General features: G+C 43.9%; 1 protein-coding gene and 1 non-coding gene across 2 annotated transcripts in view; both read right to left on the bottom strand.

Annotated features, from left to right (window-relative positions):
- SF3B3 (splicing factor 3b subunit 3) overlaps positions 1-19,921 on the bottom strand; it is a 28,407-nt gene extending 8,486 nt beyond the window's left edge. Inside the window, exons 1-18 of the mRNA XM_030282511.4 lie at positions 19,797-19,921; positions 19,033-19,146; positions 18,302-18,628; positions 17,050-17,222; positions 16,548-16,689; positions 15,506-15,618; positions 14,699-14,836; positions 13,427-13,530; positions 12,094-12,259; positions 11,563-11,658; positions 10,966-11,038; positions 5,446-5,597; positions 4,895-5,050; positions 4,588-4,743; positions 3,785-3,928; positions 2,818-2,940; positions 1,346-1,500; positions 92-266 (exon numbers count right to left, since the gene is read on the bottom strand). Coding sequence (XP_030138371.1) covers positions 92-266; positions 1,346-1,500; positions 2,818-2,940; positions 3,785-3,928; positions 4,588-4,743; positions 4,895-5,050; positions 5,446-5,597; positions 10,966-11,038; positions 11,563-11,658; positions 12,094-12,259; positions 13,427-13,530; positions 14,699-14,836; positions 15,506-15,618; positions 16,548-16,689; positions 17,050-17,222; positions 18,302-18,628; positions 19,033-19,102 — 2,463 coding nt within the window. The 5' untranslated portion in view covers positions 19,103-19,146; positions 19,797-19,921. The remainder of the gene's footprint in view (positions 1-91; positions 267-1,345; positions 1,501-2,817; positions 2,941-3,784; positions 3,929-4,587; positions 4,744-4,894; positions 5,051-5,445; positions 5,598-10,965; positions 11,039-11,562; positions 11,659-12,093; positions 12,260-13,426; positions 13,531-14,698; positions 14,837-15,505; positions 15,619-16,547; positions 16,690-17,049; positions 17,223-18,301; positions 18,629-19,032; positions 19,147-19,796) is intronic.
- On the bottom strand, positions 15,272-15,351 carry LOC115496898 (small nucleolar RNA SNORD111). The gene has a single exon (XR_003962426.3). It is a non-coding gene; the product is annotated as a small nucleolar RNA SNORD111 (small nucleolar RNA).
- Positions 19,922-20,052: the final 131 nt, after the last annotated feature.

The raw sequence follows: 20,052 nt of genomic DNA, 5'->3' as shown, positions 1-20,052 counted from the left end.
GTAGCTGGGAACTAATGAGCAGGGAGCACTTCCAGATGCCAAAATCCCCTCTGGGGAACAGATGGGAATACCTGTCCCCCAACTCAATTACCTCAGCCATTTGCTGCTTCCTCTGTGCCTTGGTGGCCTCAGTGTAAGCATTGTGGTCTGTCTCGATGATGATCAGGTTGTTGCTCTCTGGATGAATGACAAATTTTCGGGGTGTGTACTGCAATGGGAAGGCAACCTGGTTGAAGACTGCTCCCAGCTTCTCCAGTGCCAAAATCCTGGAGAACAAAGATGTAACATGTGTTGAACATGGCCTAAAAACAGCTGTCCAAGAGAATGAAACTGGAGTGGAACCTTTTCTTTGTGAAACTGGCTAGTGCTAGAGAAGAGCAGCACTTTTCTCAGGCCAGACAGCAACTAGCAAACAGCTCCCGAGAGCAGAGCAAAACTAACATCCTGAAATGGGAGCCCATGGTGTGACACACGTGTGTGCTGCAGCACGAGGTCTTTGAGGGCTCTTGCTGTCCCAGGATGTGTTCTGACTGGTGCTGAAGTGAGTCTATCCCAAGAAGAACAAAGAGCACACGGAAGAAGGAAAGTGCACGTTTGGGGAACACAACATCTGAATCTAAATGTGACACTGACTTTGACATATAATCAAATGCTTCTCAGAGGCACTTCAGTTAAAATGAGTATGGAAAACCCAATGCCAGCTCTTTCTTCCTGTGACTTGCCAGCTGAAACGCCAGTTCTTCTGGCATTTGGTGTCTAAAAACCACAAGTCTTTCCAGAAAGAATGGCTCCTTTAAAAGCAATGAATGCTGTAATATTTCAGTGAGGACTGATATGAAAAAAGTGCCTGTTCAAGTGCATACAGCACAGCATCTGACTTTGTCGTCCATTACTTTCATTTATCTTTTTAGTATCTCAGCTGAACTTTAAAAAAGGCAACAAACACATCCCTGTCATGCCTCTGGTTTCTGAAATCACGTGGTTTATTTCCTGCAAAGCAGCTAATTCAGATCACAAACCACAAGACCCCAATACATAACAGGTCCACATTTATTAAAAGCTTCCCTCTCAGGATCAGAAAATTGAAGAATAACTTGAATTACACTCACTTTAAAAAGCTAGAAAATACGAATCTGAGAAGCACGCCCCATTTATTTTTGACAGCATAACTTTCCTTAAATTGTCTGTTTTCTGAAATCCATCCAAGTGTTTCTACCAAATCATTATCCATAATAAAAAAATGTTTTTGAAGTCAAGTCACTTGAATATCAGGTGGAATTCACCACCACTTCACCTGCCTGGCATCCCAGCCCACAAGCATTGGTGTCTCCCCTCTGATGCTTACCTCAGTGTGTTTGTGGAGATGGCCACAATGCCCTCAGGGCACTGCTCAGAAGCAAAACCAGATGCAAACTCCAGTGTCTCATAAGACAAGGGAGTCAGGTGGAAGCGTGATTGATAGGAGTAACTAAGCCAGGAACGGCTTGACATGGCCAGCACCTGAGAAAGACAGGCAGCTAATTTATTAGGTTTGGGAATGGAGGCAAGTTCACTTTATGCAATAGGAATGTATTGTACAGTGCTCAACTCTTCCCCACTGGAACAACTGAATTCTTGTGGGTGGACCCCACCCAGCTCAGAAGACACCTGAAGAGACACTCCTTACTTTCAGCTTTCTCTGGAAATTGCATATGGCATGAAAAAGAACTTTAAAGCAATATAAATACAACAAATACTCCGAGATGCACTGAAGCTATTAGCTGTAAAAGCCAAGATCAACAATACTGTCATATCACCTTCTTATTTTTTTAATAGCTTGTTCTAATGGGAACAGGTCTTTTAAAATAAATATTTTCTGCTTTTTCACAATCCAAGTGCTGTAGCACTCTTAGTGAAATTTACTAAAAATCATCACCAGCCTAAATCAAATTATGAGAAATAAAGGAAGCACACTGACTTCCAAAATTTCAGCTTTATACATATGGCTAAATAAGTTTCAGTGCAACCTTGGTTTCTGCCTGAGTGACAACAGTTGATTTCAAAGCAGAGAGTGATTATTCTCAGTTATTCTACAGGTATTCTCTGCTAGAGCTGCAAAGCTCCTCATCTCCTAGTTACAGCCGGCAAGAGCAAGATGAAGAGATTCACCCAGTGTACCTTAACACTACAGCAGAGCTCAAATTCCCAGATCCAGCTCCCTACGCCAATCAGCAGTATTTCTCAACTCTGAAGGTGTCATCCAAAAATGAGTCAAGCAGGGGGTGGCTGATTTCCCCAGTGCCACATCAGAAGGGCTGGAAATGGCACTTCTGATGAAACACATTCTTCCTTCTATGCCAAATCTTGCAGATATTTTCCTTGAACCATGTATGGCCGCTGTCCAGCCCTTGGCTGAGCTATTCTCAACATGCAAGGACACAACCATTCACTGCATCAAGCATTCAAGGTTAAGTTCTCTGCACAGAGCGCTCTCCATCTCTGTGCACTACAGCAGGCAAAATCTGCCTCTCAGCCCAAGAACCTGCTCAGACCTCTCCAAGCACACTGTACACACAGCCTATCAGTCAGATGAATCCTAGTTCAGAGAAGGCAGGGCAGCAGTACGCAGCAGTAAGGGAAGTAAGAACTAGGCTGTTTGTGAAAGAACAAGCTGTGAGCCAGGCAGCTCCATAATGAAGTCATTCTACTTCCCACCCTTACCCAGAGGGTCCTGCTGTGCTGCAGGGATGCTTCCCCACCCTGCCCACCCACAAAAAAATCTGGGATGTGGTGCCTGGGGAGTGGATCTGCACCCCTGCAAGAGCTCTCCTCCCTTACCGCCTCTTGGCCTTGCATTCGGACACGGAAGAGTTTGACAGGCCGGGAGCCGAGGTATCTGGTCCTGGTGTCGGAGAGATCGCCAGTGACAGGGTCCAGGACGGTCCGCAGCAGCACGCCGTTCTTGACAGCAGCAAAACAAGAAGATCCAGGTTGAAGGCAAGAAGTAACTTACTATGTGCATAATTCAAAACAACTGACAGGCAGTTTCTGAAGAATTTAGCAGTTTGTTTTCCTAGCTGTCGGTACAACCCTCCCCTACAGCCACGCTTTTAATAGCAAAGAAAGCACAGCTCCTGCACAGTTCTACAGGGCAGAAAGAACTGCCCCCAAAATAAAACAAAGACTGAACTTTAGTATATCACATAAGCCATTAAAACCTGAGGGTGGATTCCAGATCCCCGTCCCTCTTGGTACTAAGAAAACTCATGCTCCTTAAAAAGAGATTGCATTCTGATATCAAACTTGAGGCATGTGGAAGAACCTGAACTGTGATTATTGTTTTTACCACATGTTGAATTGTCAAAGATCAGAGAATCTGTAATGGATGTAACAAAAAGCTGTGCAACAGCTAAGTTATTAGAGCAGAGCCTCTGCTTGTGGGCAGTTACTTGTTTGATACTCTTCCCTACAGGCAGTTTTTAAAGAGCTGCTCAACACTTCACCCAGAAATATTTCTTAAAATATGCCTTCCTTCTTGAATGGGAAAAGCATAGTCTGTCCTACAAAAAATCTGGTGTAATACACTGTTTTTTGACTAATCTTTAGTCTAAAAATGTATGGGGAAACTCACAGATCTACAAAGTCACACAGTGAATTCCCCAGTCAGGGTTGTCAAACACATTGTAACACAGAGGGAAGCCAGACTTTGTTGCACTGCATGATGACAGGGCTATTTTAACAATCCACCTTTCAAGCAAAACCTCAAGACACACCTGTCAGAACCAAGCAGGAACCATTCCCTCACCTGCAGTCCAATGTTCAGGTACAGAAAGCCAATGGAGCCCCTCTCTCCCAGCTCATCCTGCTTCTCTGTGCCACCCATCTCCACGATGCACAGCGACTCGGGCTGTGCAGGCAGCGCCTGCATACTCAGGGGCTGTAAACAATCCTGGGGGAAACAGGACAGAAGGACAACACCAGTCAGCCAGGCTTGGCATGGCAAGACAGGATTCAACCTCCATCTAAGGATCTTAAAGATGCCCTTTCAGATCTTCCAGAAAGAAGTATTCACATAAAATAAAGAAAACAAAGGCACAACAGATGCTGGCTCTATGCATTTTGGCAAGCAGGAGTGGTAGCTGCCTGCCCTTTAGAGAAGAAAAACTGGATCTTTCCAAATTCTTCTAGCACCATTTGCTGCTATTTAGCACGGAGTGACCTGAGCAAAATTTAGATTACTACAACCAGCTTTGAACACCTCATCTGCTGCAGAGAGACGAATGATAAGTTTGGTTTGCTGCCAACTTGCTTGCAGAATGAGTCTGCTTTTAATACAGGTACAAACAGGGAGGTGAGAGGGGGAAACCCAACAAAAAACCCACCCAAAAAAACCCAGAAGAAAATTACTTTGTGACTCAGCAGCTGAACCTCCAGAGGCCTGAGTGATTCTCAATAAAAGCATAATATCTATTAGAGGGAATGATCAAGGGCCACGCTTCCTCCCAACGAGCAGAGAATAATCGTGTTTAGATGGCTACAGTCCAAATCTGGAGGATCTTTCTGAATATATCAAACCAATGAGGGGGTAAAACCAGAGCAGCTACTCACTGAAGGGTCAAGTGAAATAATTCTGACAGTGTTGTCCACCAGTCCAACAGCAAGGAACCGGGAACGCTGTTCCCCAGGGGGAACATTGGCCAGGCTCATGCAAACAACATCGGCGGACATCTCCTTTCTCTCTGTGTACTCATTCAGCTGTCCTGACTGAGAAAGAAAAACATAAAACTTAATAATTAGATGCTTTGTTTTTAAACAATGCTTTGAATTTGTTATATAAACAATATCACAATTTAAAAAACGTTTATTAACCCATACTTCACTCCTCCAAACTCATTCACAACATTAACATACATACCGGGTCCATCTCAAAGTAAACCAGTTCTCCTCCAGTCAGTGCTATCACTACTTGTCTTTGGTTCACAGCACATTTTACAATGGTTTTCTTCCCTGGTGTCTTCCATTCATTTACTCTCTTATCTGCTCGGATGTGCCGGATCCCATCTGGATAAACCTGAAGGAAAACAAAAAATGTCACATCAATTCTGTATTTACCATCTCCTTGCTCCCCTTTCACTGGTGGCTCTGACTCAGCAGAAGCCAAAGGCAAGAACTGCTCCTGGCAGCCAGGGATCCATCAACTATGCACCAGGCTGAACAAGCACGACAATACTTGCCAGCTGGGAGAACTGCATCCTTCAACCACAGCAAAGAATTACTAAAGGAGATTAGGACCATTTGGAACTGATCCAGCTTCACTTCATAAGATATAAAAAAGGTAAGGCTGAATCAGCATCATTCTCTGCCAATCAGCATCTTTAGATATTTGTCCCACTACTGCAGAAATCACATCCGTGCAGCAGCTGAGAGTGGCAGACAGTAGACATATAAGAAGCAGCTTTCCATTACCTGTACCAAAGCATCATCACCAAGAAGAGAGCAGGACAAGGTCGGTGTAGTACCCAGGAATCCAGAGTCAGTCACTTCTTCTACAGTCTCTCCGATAGACAGCACCAGCGTGGCATTTACGAAGGACACAATAATGTAGGCATCAAATTCATCTGGTCAAGGGAGACGGGAAAAAAAAAAAGAGTGCTGATTTAATAAATGCAAGGCTTCCCAACACAATCAACAGTCTGACAAATGTCTAGCAGTTACTTTTCAGCAGAATGCCTGTGATAATTACTGCTGCTGACAGTATTGCACAAGTTCGCTCTAGGACATGCTGTCCAAAAGCCAGCCACTGCCGGACTCCAAACAATGCAAGACCAAGCCAGAGATCAAACCATGATCCAGATCCGCAATCAATTCACAATACTCTGGATTCTGGCAAGCAAGATTCTTGTACATTTTTTTTTTTTTCAAAGAATGCTCCAATTCTCAAAGCCTTTAGAACAGTTGTTCCCCCTCACCCAAGGAACTGAATCCAGATTTAACATCCAACAAACTACATATTCTACTCCAAAAATTTGAACATAGGGAATCTATCTGCAGAAACCACACCAAAGACATTGCACTCAGGAGGTTTCAGGACCACAATCTTTATCTAGCAGCCACACAATAAAAGGCTGCAGAGAACAATTAGTGTGCATTGCAGCAGAGTTCAGGGTTAAACCTGCTCCATCCTTCTCCAGGAGCTCCACTGGATTCCATTCACACTGTGAAAGTCTTCTGGGATAAGAAACAATTAAATTTTTAAGATAGTTGCAATACTGTCATTTATCCCAATAGAAGTAAAGGTCAGTGTTTCCTCTATTATCTCCAGCACTGGCTTCTCCCAAAGGAGACAGCGTGGGAGACTCCTGTAGCTTAGACATGGAGGAGCTATGCTAAACAAAATAATCTTAAGAGCCCATTTGGAAATAGGGAAACTTTGTGGGAAATGAGGGTAGTAGGAGTGGGTTCACTCTGTAGAAAGCAATAGGTCTTAAGAGGGGAAGAAGACAATCTCATTAAAATAGAATAACAAAAGCAACAGAAACAATGAAGTCTATTGGGAAATGGAGCCAGGAGCCTTGGAAGAGAAATAAGATTGCCTCAGAGAAGCAACTCCACTCCTACTGCTGTTATCATGCAGCTGCTATTTCTTAAAAAGAAAATTCCTCATTTTAACCCAACTCAACCCAACCCAAAACTCAGACTTGGGCACCACACGTACCTAGTGGAGGTGAAAGCATAAGAACTGTCAGTTTCTGCCCTTGAAAGGAGATTTTCCATAATTTTCAAACATGGGAGACATAGAGAAGTGGCTAATAACTTTAACAGAAAAGGAAAATAAAGGAGTCTCACTGGGATGGAAACGGGATGCCACAAAATACGATGCAGCAGCTTAAAGAACCCAAGCTGGGTTAACCAAAACAAAAGCTTCAAGAATTAATAATCCTTTTCTATCCACCCTGTTTAGATGGAAGCACTGCCAAACCTGCTGTGTCACGTTTATAACAAAAAGTTCTTACATACAGTTGAAAATATGCAAGCGAAAAATTAAAAAAACCCCATCATTCTTCTCTGTAACATCTGGTACACAGACCACAGCTCTGATCAAACTGAAGAGTTCTGTGTAACTAAAGCAATTTCAACAGAAGTCTGTGGCATAAACTCTGTTACTACTCTATTAACTGCTCACAGCCTGTAACCTCCAACAGCTCCAAAACAAACAGGAATTGGTCTATATGAGGAAATGAGAAAGCAAGAACTGAATCTGCAGAGAGAACTCCATCAGTAACACCAACGATTTGAATGCTTGGCTAAACACTTAATGTTGGAGAATTTCTCCAGCATTAACAGCAGATGAGTTCAGCAAGACACACTGCTTATTTTCTACACAGCAGCTTCTCCTACCAACTTGCACAAATTTTTCAACAGCAGAAGCCTACAAGAATTCCTCGATCATGGAGTTTCTAGCAGTTCACAGGCTAAGCATTTGATTCATAAATATCCCATAGACAGGATGTTCTAAGAATTCCATTTCAAAGACTACTGTTGCTTTCCAAATTACTTCAGAGCTGCTGCCTTCCTCCCTGGGGGCCGTCAATTCTCATGATAAACCACTGTGTCCCAGCAGGAGGTTTAAGCATGTGATTTGGAATAGGACAAAGAACTCCCATCTGAAAACAAAACAGATCCCCTTAGTCCTGCTCTAAACAAAAATTCATTCCTACCTCTTAATACTTTTTTAGCTCTTTCTTTCCATTGGCTTACATTTATATTAGAGCATGCCTTTAAGTCTGTGTCAGTATAGTGACAAGTGCATTTTTGCTTGAAGTCTGTTTTGCTTAATGACCCTCTGCTGGACCTTTTGAAATAAAAGGTCTGATTTACCAGAATTAAGTCAGTGAATAAGACACATTCATCTAGGTTCAAACAATACAATTTTGGTTTAGAAAATATAGCAGTCTAGTTGAAATTAGGAGGACTAAACCCTTAGGGGACACTGAGGAAAGTGTTCTCAGTTAGAAAAAGATGATCTACGGATTTTAATATGAAAAGATGTCTACTTAGCTCTGCACAATCCCATGCAAAACATCAGGCTCCTGAGAGTTTTGAACATATAGACATCATTTTGTATGCAGACACAAGACTTCAGAGATGCTTATTACTGTTCTAATTGCACCAGTCAGCTCCTTTCAGTGAGTAACAGAGACATTTTAATGACTCTGAAGAGCCACAGCTGGACTCATTCTCCTAAACATGCATTACAATTTTTCTGCAGCCTCATGCAAACATCACAACTAGTTATGAAAACATGACATTTCAGTCCATGAACTCTACACTACTGTGCTTTTTATTATTTATCATGGATTCAGTTTGAGTTAGTCTATGAGAATTCCATTCTCATATCCCAGTCCAGTCCTGACAGTTTTCTCACACTCTGCAGCATCTCATTTTGCACTGATACAAATGTAGTCACCATGAGCTCAGAAGAGTTCAGTGAGCAAACTGGTGAGCAGAGTCAGAGCTCAGGATCACTCTCAGTTAACAGACTCTGAGGGGATGACAGCATTTTCCTGGGCTTCTGTTTACTACTGCGTGGCAACGCCGCAGCGCTGACTCACTGCACACTGCTCCTCCAGCAAGAGAGCCAGGTAGGGAGTGCTGACTCCCAGCTCCCATCTGTCAACACAGCAGAGCACACACCTACACCCACAAGTAATTCAAATGGAATAGTTTGGTGCAAATCCTACCCACTTCTGTGTCACAGGCAGATGAATCCCATAACCACAGGGCATTCCCATGCCACCAATACCTAAAAATGCTCCAAGCACACTCGATCATTTTCTCTTGGAGGTCTGTACAAAGCAGCTGGAAGCCTTATCTTGGTCTACAAGAGAGCTGAAAATACCCCTAAAACACACACATCCAATTTTAGCAAGAACTGACTGTCCCAGAGAGACAACTGATTGTTTTGCTTCCCAAGGACTGCAAGATGGACTGGGATCTGCTTTCTACCCCTCAGCTACTCAACTTCAAAGGCAACAATCTTCAAGTACACACAGTTTCTAGAATTAGTTTACTGAAGTGCTTAGCATAAATGTAGCCCCATGCTGTTGGGATTCTCTGTGGTTAACCTGTGGTACTGTACAGTAGCCCCTAGCAGTAGGTACACACCTGTGGTGATCAGCACCTCCACCACCAGCCACCTGTGGAAGAAAAAAAAAGGCTTGGTATTGGTAGTGAGTATCACCACGTACCAGCCAAGGTTAGTATTTGCTTTGAAGACTGCAGACCTGGGTGTTTCTTACAGAGGCCTTGCAGCACACACAAACTGCAACATAGAGGCAGAGCTGGGCAACCCCACACTGCCAACTGAGCCCTCAAGGGCACTTTAAAGATTACATACATGTTTGAAAATGTTCTGCACTCTTTCTGATTAAAACCCAATAAAATAATTTCTGAATTCCAAGAGTTAGAACTTGGGAATCAGTTTCACAGAACTATAAACTGTATTCAGCGAGTAGCACAGCTTAACAAGTACAGATTCCAGCCTTTCTGAATCATGGAGATGATCATGCTGAAACCTGGAAAATTTGGAAGATGAAGAGGAGGCAATGAGACTGGTCCGCTTCCTGCAGATCAATGGTCCTTCACCTCCTGAAAAGTCTAAGTCTTCCTCTGGAACCCCAAGAGAAAAAGATTTTAAAACTATAAGGTGATGTCAGAAGCCTCCAGTCCTCAGAGGGAGAAAATCTTACCAACTTCTTTTCCAGAATGCTGGAGAAAAGGTTTCTAACAAACTGGAATGTCACTTCTCAGAATACCAGTTTTTTTTTAAATATGAACTGTGGAAATATTTTCCTTTTGACCCTTTTATTTCTCAGGAACATGAAGGCACTTTATTCTCGAAATTCCTCCCTTGTTGCTTAAGCAGTACATGAATCTCAGTATATGAGCACAGGAATTCATGGCAGGTCTCACATGGCAAGGTAAACCCCAGTGCAGGATTTGAAATTCCCACAGGGTTACTGGTTCCCTGGAAGACACACTACTCTGCTTACATACAAGGTCTCACATCACCATAGCAGGCTAAGACCTCTATTGCAACAATCTGGCCTTTCTAGATCCCATGTATAAACCTAGGGAAGTCTTTGTGAGAGTTAAACAAAGCACAGCTTGGGAAATAATCCCTGAAGACTGCCGGCACCCAGAAAAGATTCTCTACAAGCTTTTTAGGTGCTATTCTGCTCTCACCATAAAGAGAAAGGCAGAAGGTACTAGTTGTCCTCTTGTACATTAGTAATAATAAGGCTATTATTTCAGATCAAAAAATTAAAAAAAAAAACCCAACAACCAACCAAACCCCCAATCCAGTATATTCTGCCAACCTGAAATCTTAATCTTCCTGGAATCACAAACCTTCTACACACTGCAGGCTTTTGAATAGAGAATATGTCCTAGTCCAGAGTGGTGTTTTCACAGATATGCACAGAAAGAAGTAATAAAATACAGACACTGTTGCTGATCTACCATCTTTGTTCCATAATTTTTAACCCACTCTCTCACAAAGAGCTGACTACTGCAGCTGTCAACACACACATGAAGAGTAGTGAGTACACTCCAACAAGAAGAATAGCTGTTGCCTGCTGATGTTTGAGCAAGAACTTATGGGCAAAAACTTATGGGAAGTGGCTATGCATCAGAAGTGCAGCAGCTTCAGGCTGCAAATGTACAGCTGACACAGCATACTGGGTGATGGATGCAGTTGCAGCCAGCTGCTTCTTTGTCAAAAGGAAGTGTGACAATACGAGGGGACCAGAGGGTGGGTGGCTTCTAAAGACAAGCAGGTGGCTGCTGACTCAAACCACAATTTCTGAGGATGGCACACAAACATCACGCAGCACCATTCCTATCTCCTTGGACAGAAAACAACAACAAACAAAACAAACACAAAGCCATTATGACCTCCCAGTGCTCCAGAAAAATAGCGCATACCTTCAACATGTCTCCTCACAGTCCATACAGCATTGGGGTTACCAGGCAGCTCTGAGACAGCCATTTCGGATACCTAAGAGTAAACAGGAAGAAGGTTCTTTTGCAAACAGATGTTTAGACTTACTAGAGTAAGCAATCAAACCACGAGCAGTTTTTAAGCTTTCCCACAACTGGGCAGAAAAGCTAACAATTCCCAATTCTGACGCTCTCAGCTCATGCCAGATGTGCTACAGGGCAAAATATGGTCAGGAATGATATGGCAACATTATTGCTCTGGATGATCAGCTTTAAAACAAGGTCATCCACCCCCAGCAGAGATCAGCAGCAGCTGGCAGACACCAGGAATGTTCCAGCTCAATACACTCAAGTATTAGAAGAGACAAAATGCAGGTTTTGTTGAAGTCAAGTAAACAAAAAGCTTTTGAGACTTTTGTAAGAACAAACAATACGACCCTTCTATTCCTCAAGAAGCAAGAGAAAATAGCTCTCCAGACTACAGCAAAAGGAGAATCCCCTAATTTCAGCTACTTATTTCAAGGATTTCCTCACAGTGCTCTCATCTCTCAGGTTTTTCTTCTAAAGTGCTGGATGTCTTACCTCAAGTCCGTGTCTTAAAACCCTCAGGGATGACCTGGGCCCCCGACCACAAGCCACATACAACTGGGGTGTGTCTTCATTGGCCAAATCTGCTATCTATGTGGAGAAAGAGTGTCAAAACAACATCCATGTAATGAGAAAATAAAACTATACATACATATATATATCACACTACTACTTTAAGAATGTTTTTTTCAAACACCAAAAGCATGTGGAGATGCCATGGGGAGCTCCAGCTGCTGCCCTAAATGTTAAGTTTTACCAAAACTCTTTGCAAACAGATGGTCTGATGGTCAACAGGGAAGCATCACACAATCAGTGGCTGACAACCTGTGTTCAGATTTATATTTATTGCCACAGGAATCAAATCTACCAGGCCAAGTACCAATCTCAGGCAGCTGTCTGAGAACTCTGCAGATTTGCCTTTCTATCAGTCTTTACCTGGAACAGTATTTCTGGAAACCTGGAATAACACAGCTGGTGACTCCACTTACACGTGTGGTAAACAGGAACTTGCTAATGAAAACACACCTGACAACACAGAATAGGAGACAAACTGTCCAACTCGTCCACCAACACCAGGTTCTTCAGAGGTCGAGGCTGAAAAAAGAATGTGTCTCCTTCCTCAAGAGGCATGGCAGAGGAAAACTCTGGCTCCTCATCATCGTCCCCCAGGTGAGCTATCTGGTACAGGTAACTTGAGACAGAAAAAAGAGTGTCAGCATGTTCAGAGCTCATGTAGCCTTCTTTAAATAAGGCTTAACCAAATATTCAGGCAGTGGGAAAGTAAGAAATCCAACCCTACATTACTCAGTTATTAATATTTGGCTTCAAGGATTGTCTTCTGGGTGACAAAATATTTGAAAATAATCAGAGGTCTGCAAAGAAAAAAACCCCCAAAACCCACGAACAAGAAACCCCCCCACAACCTCCCAGCTTCAGCCCTTCACATTTGCAGCTGTCACTGGCAAGGTATCCCAGAGTTTCAGTATTTTGTTTACCCTTGAGCCTTTTAGATATTCTTGTGTTTAAGCCAAAGCAGTAACTGACAGCTGAGGCCAAAAGCAAGGCCAATGGCTTGGACTTCAACTCCACAGTTATCTATTTTATTGGAAAATTCTCACCTTTTTAATAATAATATTTTTAACCACATTCCCTATTCCAATTTACGAGCCTGAATAACACAACAATCAAATAAAATTTCAGGAAAGACAAAAACAAAAACCCAAACCAAAAAACCCACAGAAAGATAGACTGAGTTACTTCCTGGTTTTAATAAAGCTTGAATATGGCTTCTTCAATTCAGATTCGGTCCAGCAAACTGGCTGGGGCTCCCTCAGGTGGCTGACTGCAGATACAATCAGGAAAATCTCCATTCCTGTGAATCTCTCCCTCACACACAGTAAAGCTACTCTTCGAAGATGGGGTATTTAGAAGTCCAAACATGAATGAAGAGAAAGCCCTCAAGTACATTCAGTAAGGAAAGGAACACAGTTACTTATAAGAAATCCTAATTACTTCTGAGTGGGCCATACACACAAAAATGCAAAACTATCAAACTAATTGAAAAGCTAATTCATCCAGATATGTGACGCACCCTACACAAACAGCAACTGCTCAGTTCTTCCAAAATCTGCTGCAACAGCAAGTAACCTTTTGTTCTCTGCACTTCATCTTATCTGAGCTCAAACAACAAGAAAATTCCCCTATTCACAGTCTAATCCAACTGTTTTTCTCAAGCCCTCTGAACAAAAATCAGAGGTGTTGTCTTTCTATGCACAGTAAGTTCAAGGGTCAGCCTGCAGGCCTGAACAGAACCACTCTACTTCAGGGGAAAAACTCTGACGTAAAGTTGTTTACTCACTGGTTTCCAAATTCAGATGCCACAAAGAGAAACCCTGTTTTCAGCACACACATGGCAGCAGCAACAGGAACAGTGTCAAAGTACTTCAGTCGAATCTCTGTTACCTGAAAGCAGATGAAAATGTGACTGTTATGGTAAAGTACTGGAGCTCCATGTGTGTGATTTAATAACAAATATCTGCCTAGCTATCTTCTCCAAAGAAATTAACAAGAGCAGGCAAGCTCAACAAATCAGCAGTTTGGGGCACCAGGTTATAAATCACAAAATCCAACAAACTATTTGAACATACAAGCCAGGCTGCCTGTTTTAGCCCAAGACTTTCTGCCTTTTCTAACACTGAGTCCATTTGGAAAACAAAAGCTGTAAAAATAGCAAGCTGCCTAAGAGAAAAGAAATTTGCCTCACTGAACACCACCAATTCTTCAGCATTAGAAAAACAACTATCCTGAGCAAATTTCTAAATTTGATATGGTCACAACAGCTGTTTGTGAAACATCCAAGAACAATCTCCAGGCACTTGAACATCACAGAATAACAGAGTACTCCGAGTTGGAAGGGACTGACAAGGATTATTAAATCCAACTCCCTGCTCTGCAGAGAGCGGCCCCAAAAATCACACCATGTGTCTGTCATTGTCCAAACATTCCCTGAACTCTGGCAGCCTCGGTGCCTGCTACACCATCACCCCCGGTACCAAGAATGATATGTTTAGATGGAGAAATTAACATTCAACATCTACTCAAAAAACCCAACTAATCACACTGCAGTAGAGAACTTTTCAGAGCAGAATACTAAAACAAGCAACAGCAAGCCACTGCAAGCCTGTTATTTCAACTCACAGACCAGCTGTGCCAAGTTAGCTACCTCAGCTTGCAAAAATATTGATTGCACCATGTAAACACTCAATTAAGAGACTAGAGGGTACTTGCTGAAATCCAGGGAAGCTAAGTTCCACAGAGTAAGTTACTGAAATACTCTCCAGGAGGTTCATGGACCACAGTTAACTTCTTTTAAAAAAAGACCACCTCTAGAACATTTTAAGTATGCTCAAGTGACTGCAGTTTAATCCTCACAGGATTTTGCAAACCTGGCACCATGCCTCTTTATGAGTAATACCCACAGTGGTGACCAGCGTTAACTGTATTACAAATCACATAAAGCACATTTCCCTCACACAGTTAAACTCACAACAGTAAATATGTATCACCTTAGAGAAAGCAACTGACTAAGAACTCCTCTCAGTTAATGCTTCTGCATTCGTGGGATGCTTACCATGTCTTCATCAGTCTCCAGAGTAATTTTGAAGATGTCTCCCTGCTCCGTCTGGGCCAGGAAGAAGAACATAGACTTGGTCTTATGTGTAGCAGAGCAGACAAAGATCATACCCCTCTCTGGGTCATCCAAGTCATTCTGTCAAGAAAGACAGTGGAGGTCATTGGTGGAATTACCTGACAAGCACAGAGGTGGTTTCATTGACTGAAGTATTTCCATTTCACAAGTGCCTTAAGAGCTCACAGTATGCAAGGTTTTTAACAAAAGCACATACCTTCATTGCGCCCGAATTCACCTTTGGTACATTTTTGCCCCAGAAGAAAATACAGATGTGGGACACTGTGCCACAGCTCTCCAGGCAATTCTCACATATCAAAGCCAAAACTACAGGAAAGGGCTGTAACCCACACACACCTGGTTTTGAGCACCTTGGCAGGTGTTCAAAGCACTGCATTCCTAATACCAAAGGGAGAGGAAGCAGCCTTAGATGCAACAGAGAAGCTGTTAAATTCACCTGCATCTACAGTTGCCACTGTTCAGCACCTCAAGTAATCCTATCTTACACTCACAGTGCTGCCTGATCAGAGTCTTTGGAGTATCTCCAGTATAAATCTCAGAGAAGAGACATGAACCACACTCATCACATCAGGCTATGCCACCTCCATCCTCCCTCCCAGATAACACACAGCCAGTGAGGCAGATAAGCCAACATGTCTGTAACTCCTTTTTTCTTACTTGACAACCTTCCTGATGCCCTTAACCTTGAAAGGTAAATTCCAAGCATTCATAATTTTAAAAAATTCTCACCCGTCTCCTGGGAATTGGGCATCTGATATCAGGCTGGTCACCAAAGTTTTTGTAAGTAATATAGTTTTCAGAACAGATCAGCACCCCACTGGGGCCATCAGAACCACCAGGAACTGAAAGAAAATTATTAGGAGAAAAGCCTTTAGCACAGATCTGACTGGTTGCCTACAGAACGTTTGGTTTTCTTTACAGCAATATAGTTTTTAACATTCTCCATCACCCTGCATATATGAATCTGCTCTCACAGAAAAGACTAAAGACTGAGTACAGCTGCCTGTGCCACCATGAGAAAAGGGCAGATGGAACCAGGGGATCTGGAAGGATGCAGTTTCTGACAAATTACTTAGGTTTTATCCTTCCTGGCATATTCTTGTCTACAAAGCAATGACACACTCAAAATACCACACCAGCAACTTGTCAGATAAACACAACCCTTGCGTTTCTGGCATGTTTGCTTGTAGAAAAATCCATCAGCTGGATTAACATCTTTAGTCAATAGAAGCATTCTAAAACCGTACTTTGTGATCTCAGTGCAACATATCATCAAACAGATTCAGCACAATACCTGGTGTCTGACAGCTACCTACAGGAGATGCAACAGGGCAAGCATACAAAGGTGCTCTCCTAGCTCAGCACCTTTTGTGCTTGGAGAGGAACCTGCAGCAGTTTCCCTGGTTGAAGGTGTTGTATTGGCCTTGCATCCAACCCCTCCAAGTGGGCTTTTAGTCCATGGATTCATCTACTGCCGTTAGCTGATGGACTCCCATTAAAGAGAGTAAAACAGCACCTATGCATTAACAAAGTCCTTTTGCATTGCTACCAGCTAATTTCAGGAGCCCTCTCAAACTGCAGCTTCTATGAATACTTGTATATTTCCACATGTAAACCACCCCTCATTACCTGACTGCAAGGTCAGTTAATTTATACTAATGGCTCAGACTACAACTGAAACAACTTCTAAGATGTAAAGCGTATTGACTGTGTTTTCCTAGAGAATTGGAACCAAGCAGACCCATGCAAAAAACAATTCTGCGGCTGGTACCTGTTATGAGGAAGTTGCCATGCTCTTCCAGGGGCTCACTGTATTTCCTGACAACATGGTTCAAACCCAAGTCCAATTCATAAAACGTCAATGTCTGCTGTGTGTTGGCTGCAGCTTCACCTGTTGGATCATTGTCTGCTTCCTAAAACAGAACACATCGAGGCATCTTTGAAAAAAAGAACCAAAAGGAGGAGCAAAGCTGATGTATTGGGAACAGTTTTGAGTAACAAGAGAATGGAGGCCAAAAGACTCGCTGGAAACTGCACAAGTTCAGACCAAGAAAACAAGCATATTTTCAGTTGAAAAGCAAAAAGAATCAATCACCAGGACAGAAGAGACTTGCCCATTCTGGCTGAAGGCAAGACAAAAAGACAGTAAGTCTGTAAAAAATTAAATCTGTCCCAGACAGCAGAAGCAGCCAATGTCTCTCAGTGACAGATGAAGAACAGAATAGGAACAACAAAGCTCAAAAGACAGCAAAGGAAGATGATGCTCTTCTCACCTCATAATCCATTTCCAGACAAGCAAACATTGGGTTTTCAAACCCCACATCAACTCCCACCACATGGTAGACCAAGGTGTTGGCCTTGTGGGCTTCCAGTGGGGAGGAAATGGTGAGTCGAGCAGCAGCATCTCTGTTCAGGATATACACCAACTTCTGCTTTTCGATGGCACCTGCAAGAAAGGACAACAGCACGTGAAACCCGTTATTGGATAATCAAATCTGACCATACCAGCAGCCCAAAATCAAGCTGTAACTTGGAAAGAGATCATCAGCACTACTTCAGCTGAAGTTCACCACTGGTGTTTATTTCTGTGCAACCAATTAACCTCAAATGTCTCATTTTAAATCTTTCAGACTGCAAGCACCAAATGACAACTTCAGCCCTTTAAAGACAAAGCCTGACCCTTTGAACTACATTCACCTGGCCCAATATTCCAAATACAGTGGCTTGAGGCATATCTACTCTTTTTACCACACAAGAGATGACAAACTGCAAGGAAGCAAAGACAAACGGAAAGAAGCATCCAGATGTTCTGCTACTTAAAGCCAGTTGGTATGACAACTTTTCCACAGAAATATTCTAATTAAGAAAAAGTATCCTTGCCTGACACACAGCATCCACAACATAAAAAATACCACTCAAATATCAACATGACTGGCACAACTGTGACTGTGCTACTTCTCACTCAGGAAAACCAGACATGTTAGAAAAGAAATAAAGTTATTTATTGCTATTCCCAGTATACTGGTAAACTACCATCAACACTGCACAGAGCTGCCTTCAGCAAACTGAGAAAATTCCATACACCTTATGCTAAATCTTACCAAAAAAATTCTCCTAAGTGTCCTTCTACCTGTGAAGCCTGATCAGAAATGCATCGGTCTATCTCCATGAGACATCTCAGAGAAGAGAACATGAACTCGGAACATCATTTCAGGCCATGGGAACTGACTGGCTGCACTGTAGCACTGACACCTGCAATCCCATCCTCTCTCCAACACATCACACTTCAGGGCTCTGCGCACTGCTAAGCAAACTGATCTCCTTCCAACTTGTTTTGGTTCAGCATTACAATTTATTTGTGCAATTCCACCAGCATCAAGGAACAATTCTGAATGCCTGCATTCCCCTTGACACACCTCACAGCCTAAAACAATTATAATTCCAATTATACCTGGCAGAAACCTGCTCCAAAATAAACAGCCACAAGAAGATAACAATAATAAGAACACAAGCTGACAGACTTACTGATCATGACGGCGCGGCCCTTTGGGTCCACAGCCAAGTACTGGCCCGGAACGATTCTGCGACATCCACTCTTGCCAAAGGTTTCCTGGTGGATCTTCTCGAAGACGTTCTTGGAGGGCTGGTACTCCAGAATGACAATGCGCCCCGAATCGCTGCCCACCACGATGTAGTCCTTGGTCCCCCCCGTCAGCCTGAAGGCCATGAGGGACCGGATGACTCCAAACACTTCCACGGTCAGCAGAGTGTGAACCTTCCCTGTGTTGGGATCAGGGCGGAGTAACTCCAGGATCTTGCCCCGGGAAACAACAATTTCTTGTTGTTTGGTTCCTGAAGAACCCAAAACATGAGCACAAGTCAGCAACAGAACATACAACACACAACTTCAGCAAGCGCTACAAGGGAAGAAGGGGAAACTTCCAAATGCCAATTTTAGGACTAGAATGGAGAAACTCAGAGAAACTTATTCACCACATTACATATAACCATTGTTTGAACATCTTCTAACACGTCAGAAAATTAGTCAGAATACTAAACTAAATCTATAGATAAACTAGACTGATAAATACTCAAGACAATCTTCTCTCAATCTATCTAGCCACAAGCTACCACAGCTCAAGTAACACTCAAGAGCAAATGATAATGTACCAGCAAAAAAACCCCAGAGGTACAAAAGCAAACTGGTACCCAAAAACAACCCGAAGCCAAGACACGCGGAAGGAGGAGAATATTACCTGAGAAATTGCCATGGATAGCAAAGCTAATGCCTGTGGCACGCTGCAACGTTAGGTTGTACAGAAACATGTTGGCAACGGATTTGCTTCAGCTTATCGTAGACTCTGGTAATTCTGCAACAAGTAACACAAAATAATAAACTTTTCAAAAGCAAAACGTTTCATCCAGCAGAAAGAAGCGCTGCCCTCCCATGCGTGAACGGATCCCGTTACAGCAGAGCCCGCCTGCTACCCCGCTATTTGGTATTTATTAGCGCGACGAGCAAAAGGCTCTGCCAAGGTGTCCGGGTGCCGAGCGCCAGCTGAACTCCTTACTGCCGGGCGGCTGAGCAGGACTTCCAGTAATTACAGCTAATTAGTCACGGCTTTAGCTTTTCAGGAACCAAACACAATTAGGGACGCCCTCCGGGATCCCCGCGCCGTTACACATCTCTGGCGCCGCCGCTTCATTGAACACGGGTGCAGCCACCCGCAGCGCTCAGGGCCGACTCCTCTCCCTGAGGCTGAGGCGGAAGGGAACCTCGGCAGGAGCCCGCCGCCCCGGGCCGGGAAACCGGCCCTCAGCCCTGCCGAGGCAGGGCACGGAGCCAGCACCTCCCCGCGCTCTGCGGAACGCTCGCCCCGGGAACCGGCCGCAGGGCACTGCCCGGCCCGGCCCCCCTCACCCGGCCCAGGCCCCGAGGGGTCCGCGACGCTCCCCCTCCGCAATCCCGGGCGCCGTCCGTGGCGCGGAGCCGCCGCCGGGCGGGCGGAGGTGCGCTCACCGTGCGGATGGCGGCGGATGCTGCTCCGGCCTAGGCGGGCGCGCCGCCGGCCTCCTCCGCCATCAGCGCCGCGCCTGCGCGCTGCCCTCCCGCGCCTTCTCCGCGGGGCTTTCCGCCTGTCCGGCGCGCGCGCGCGCCGTGTGGCGAGGGAGGTTTGCCCAATGAGGTGCCTGAATAATCGCGGCGCTATGGCGGCTGCTCCCTGCACCAAGAGTCCCCCCAGAAAAACCCTCAGCCTCCTTAGAGTATGGAGATC

This window comes from Taeniopygia guttata, chromosome 11 (assembly GCF_048771995.1).
Source record: "Taeniopygia guttata chromosome 11, bTaeGut7.mat, whole genome shotgun sequence".
NCBI classification, from domain to species: domain Eukaryota; kingdom Metazoa; phylum Chordata; class Aves; order Passeriformes; family Estrildidae; genus Taeniopygia; species Taeniopygia guttata.
The sequence above is the reverse complement of the archived record's forward strand: the minus strand, read 5'-3'. Positions and strand labels throughout refer to the sequence as shown.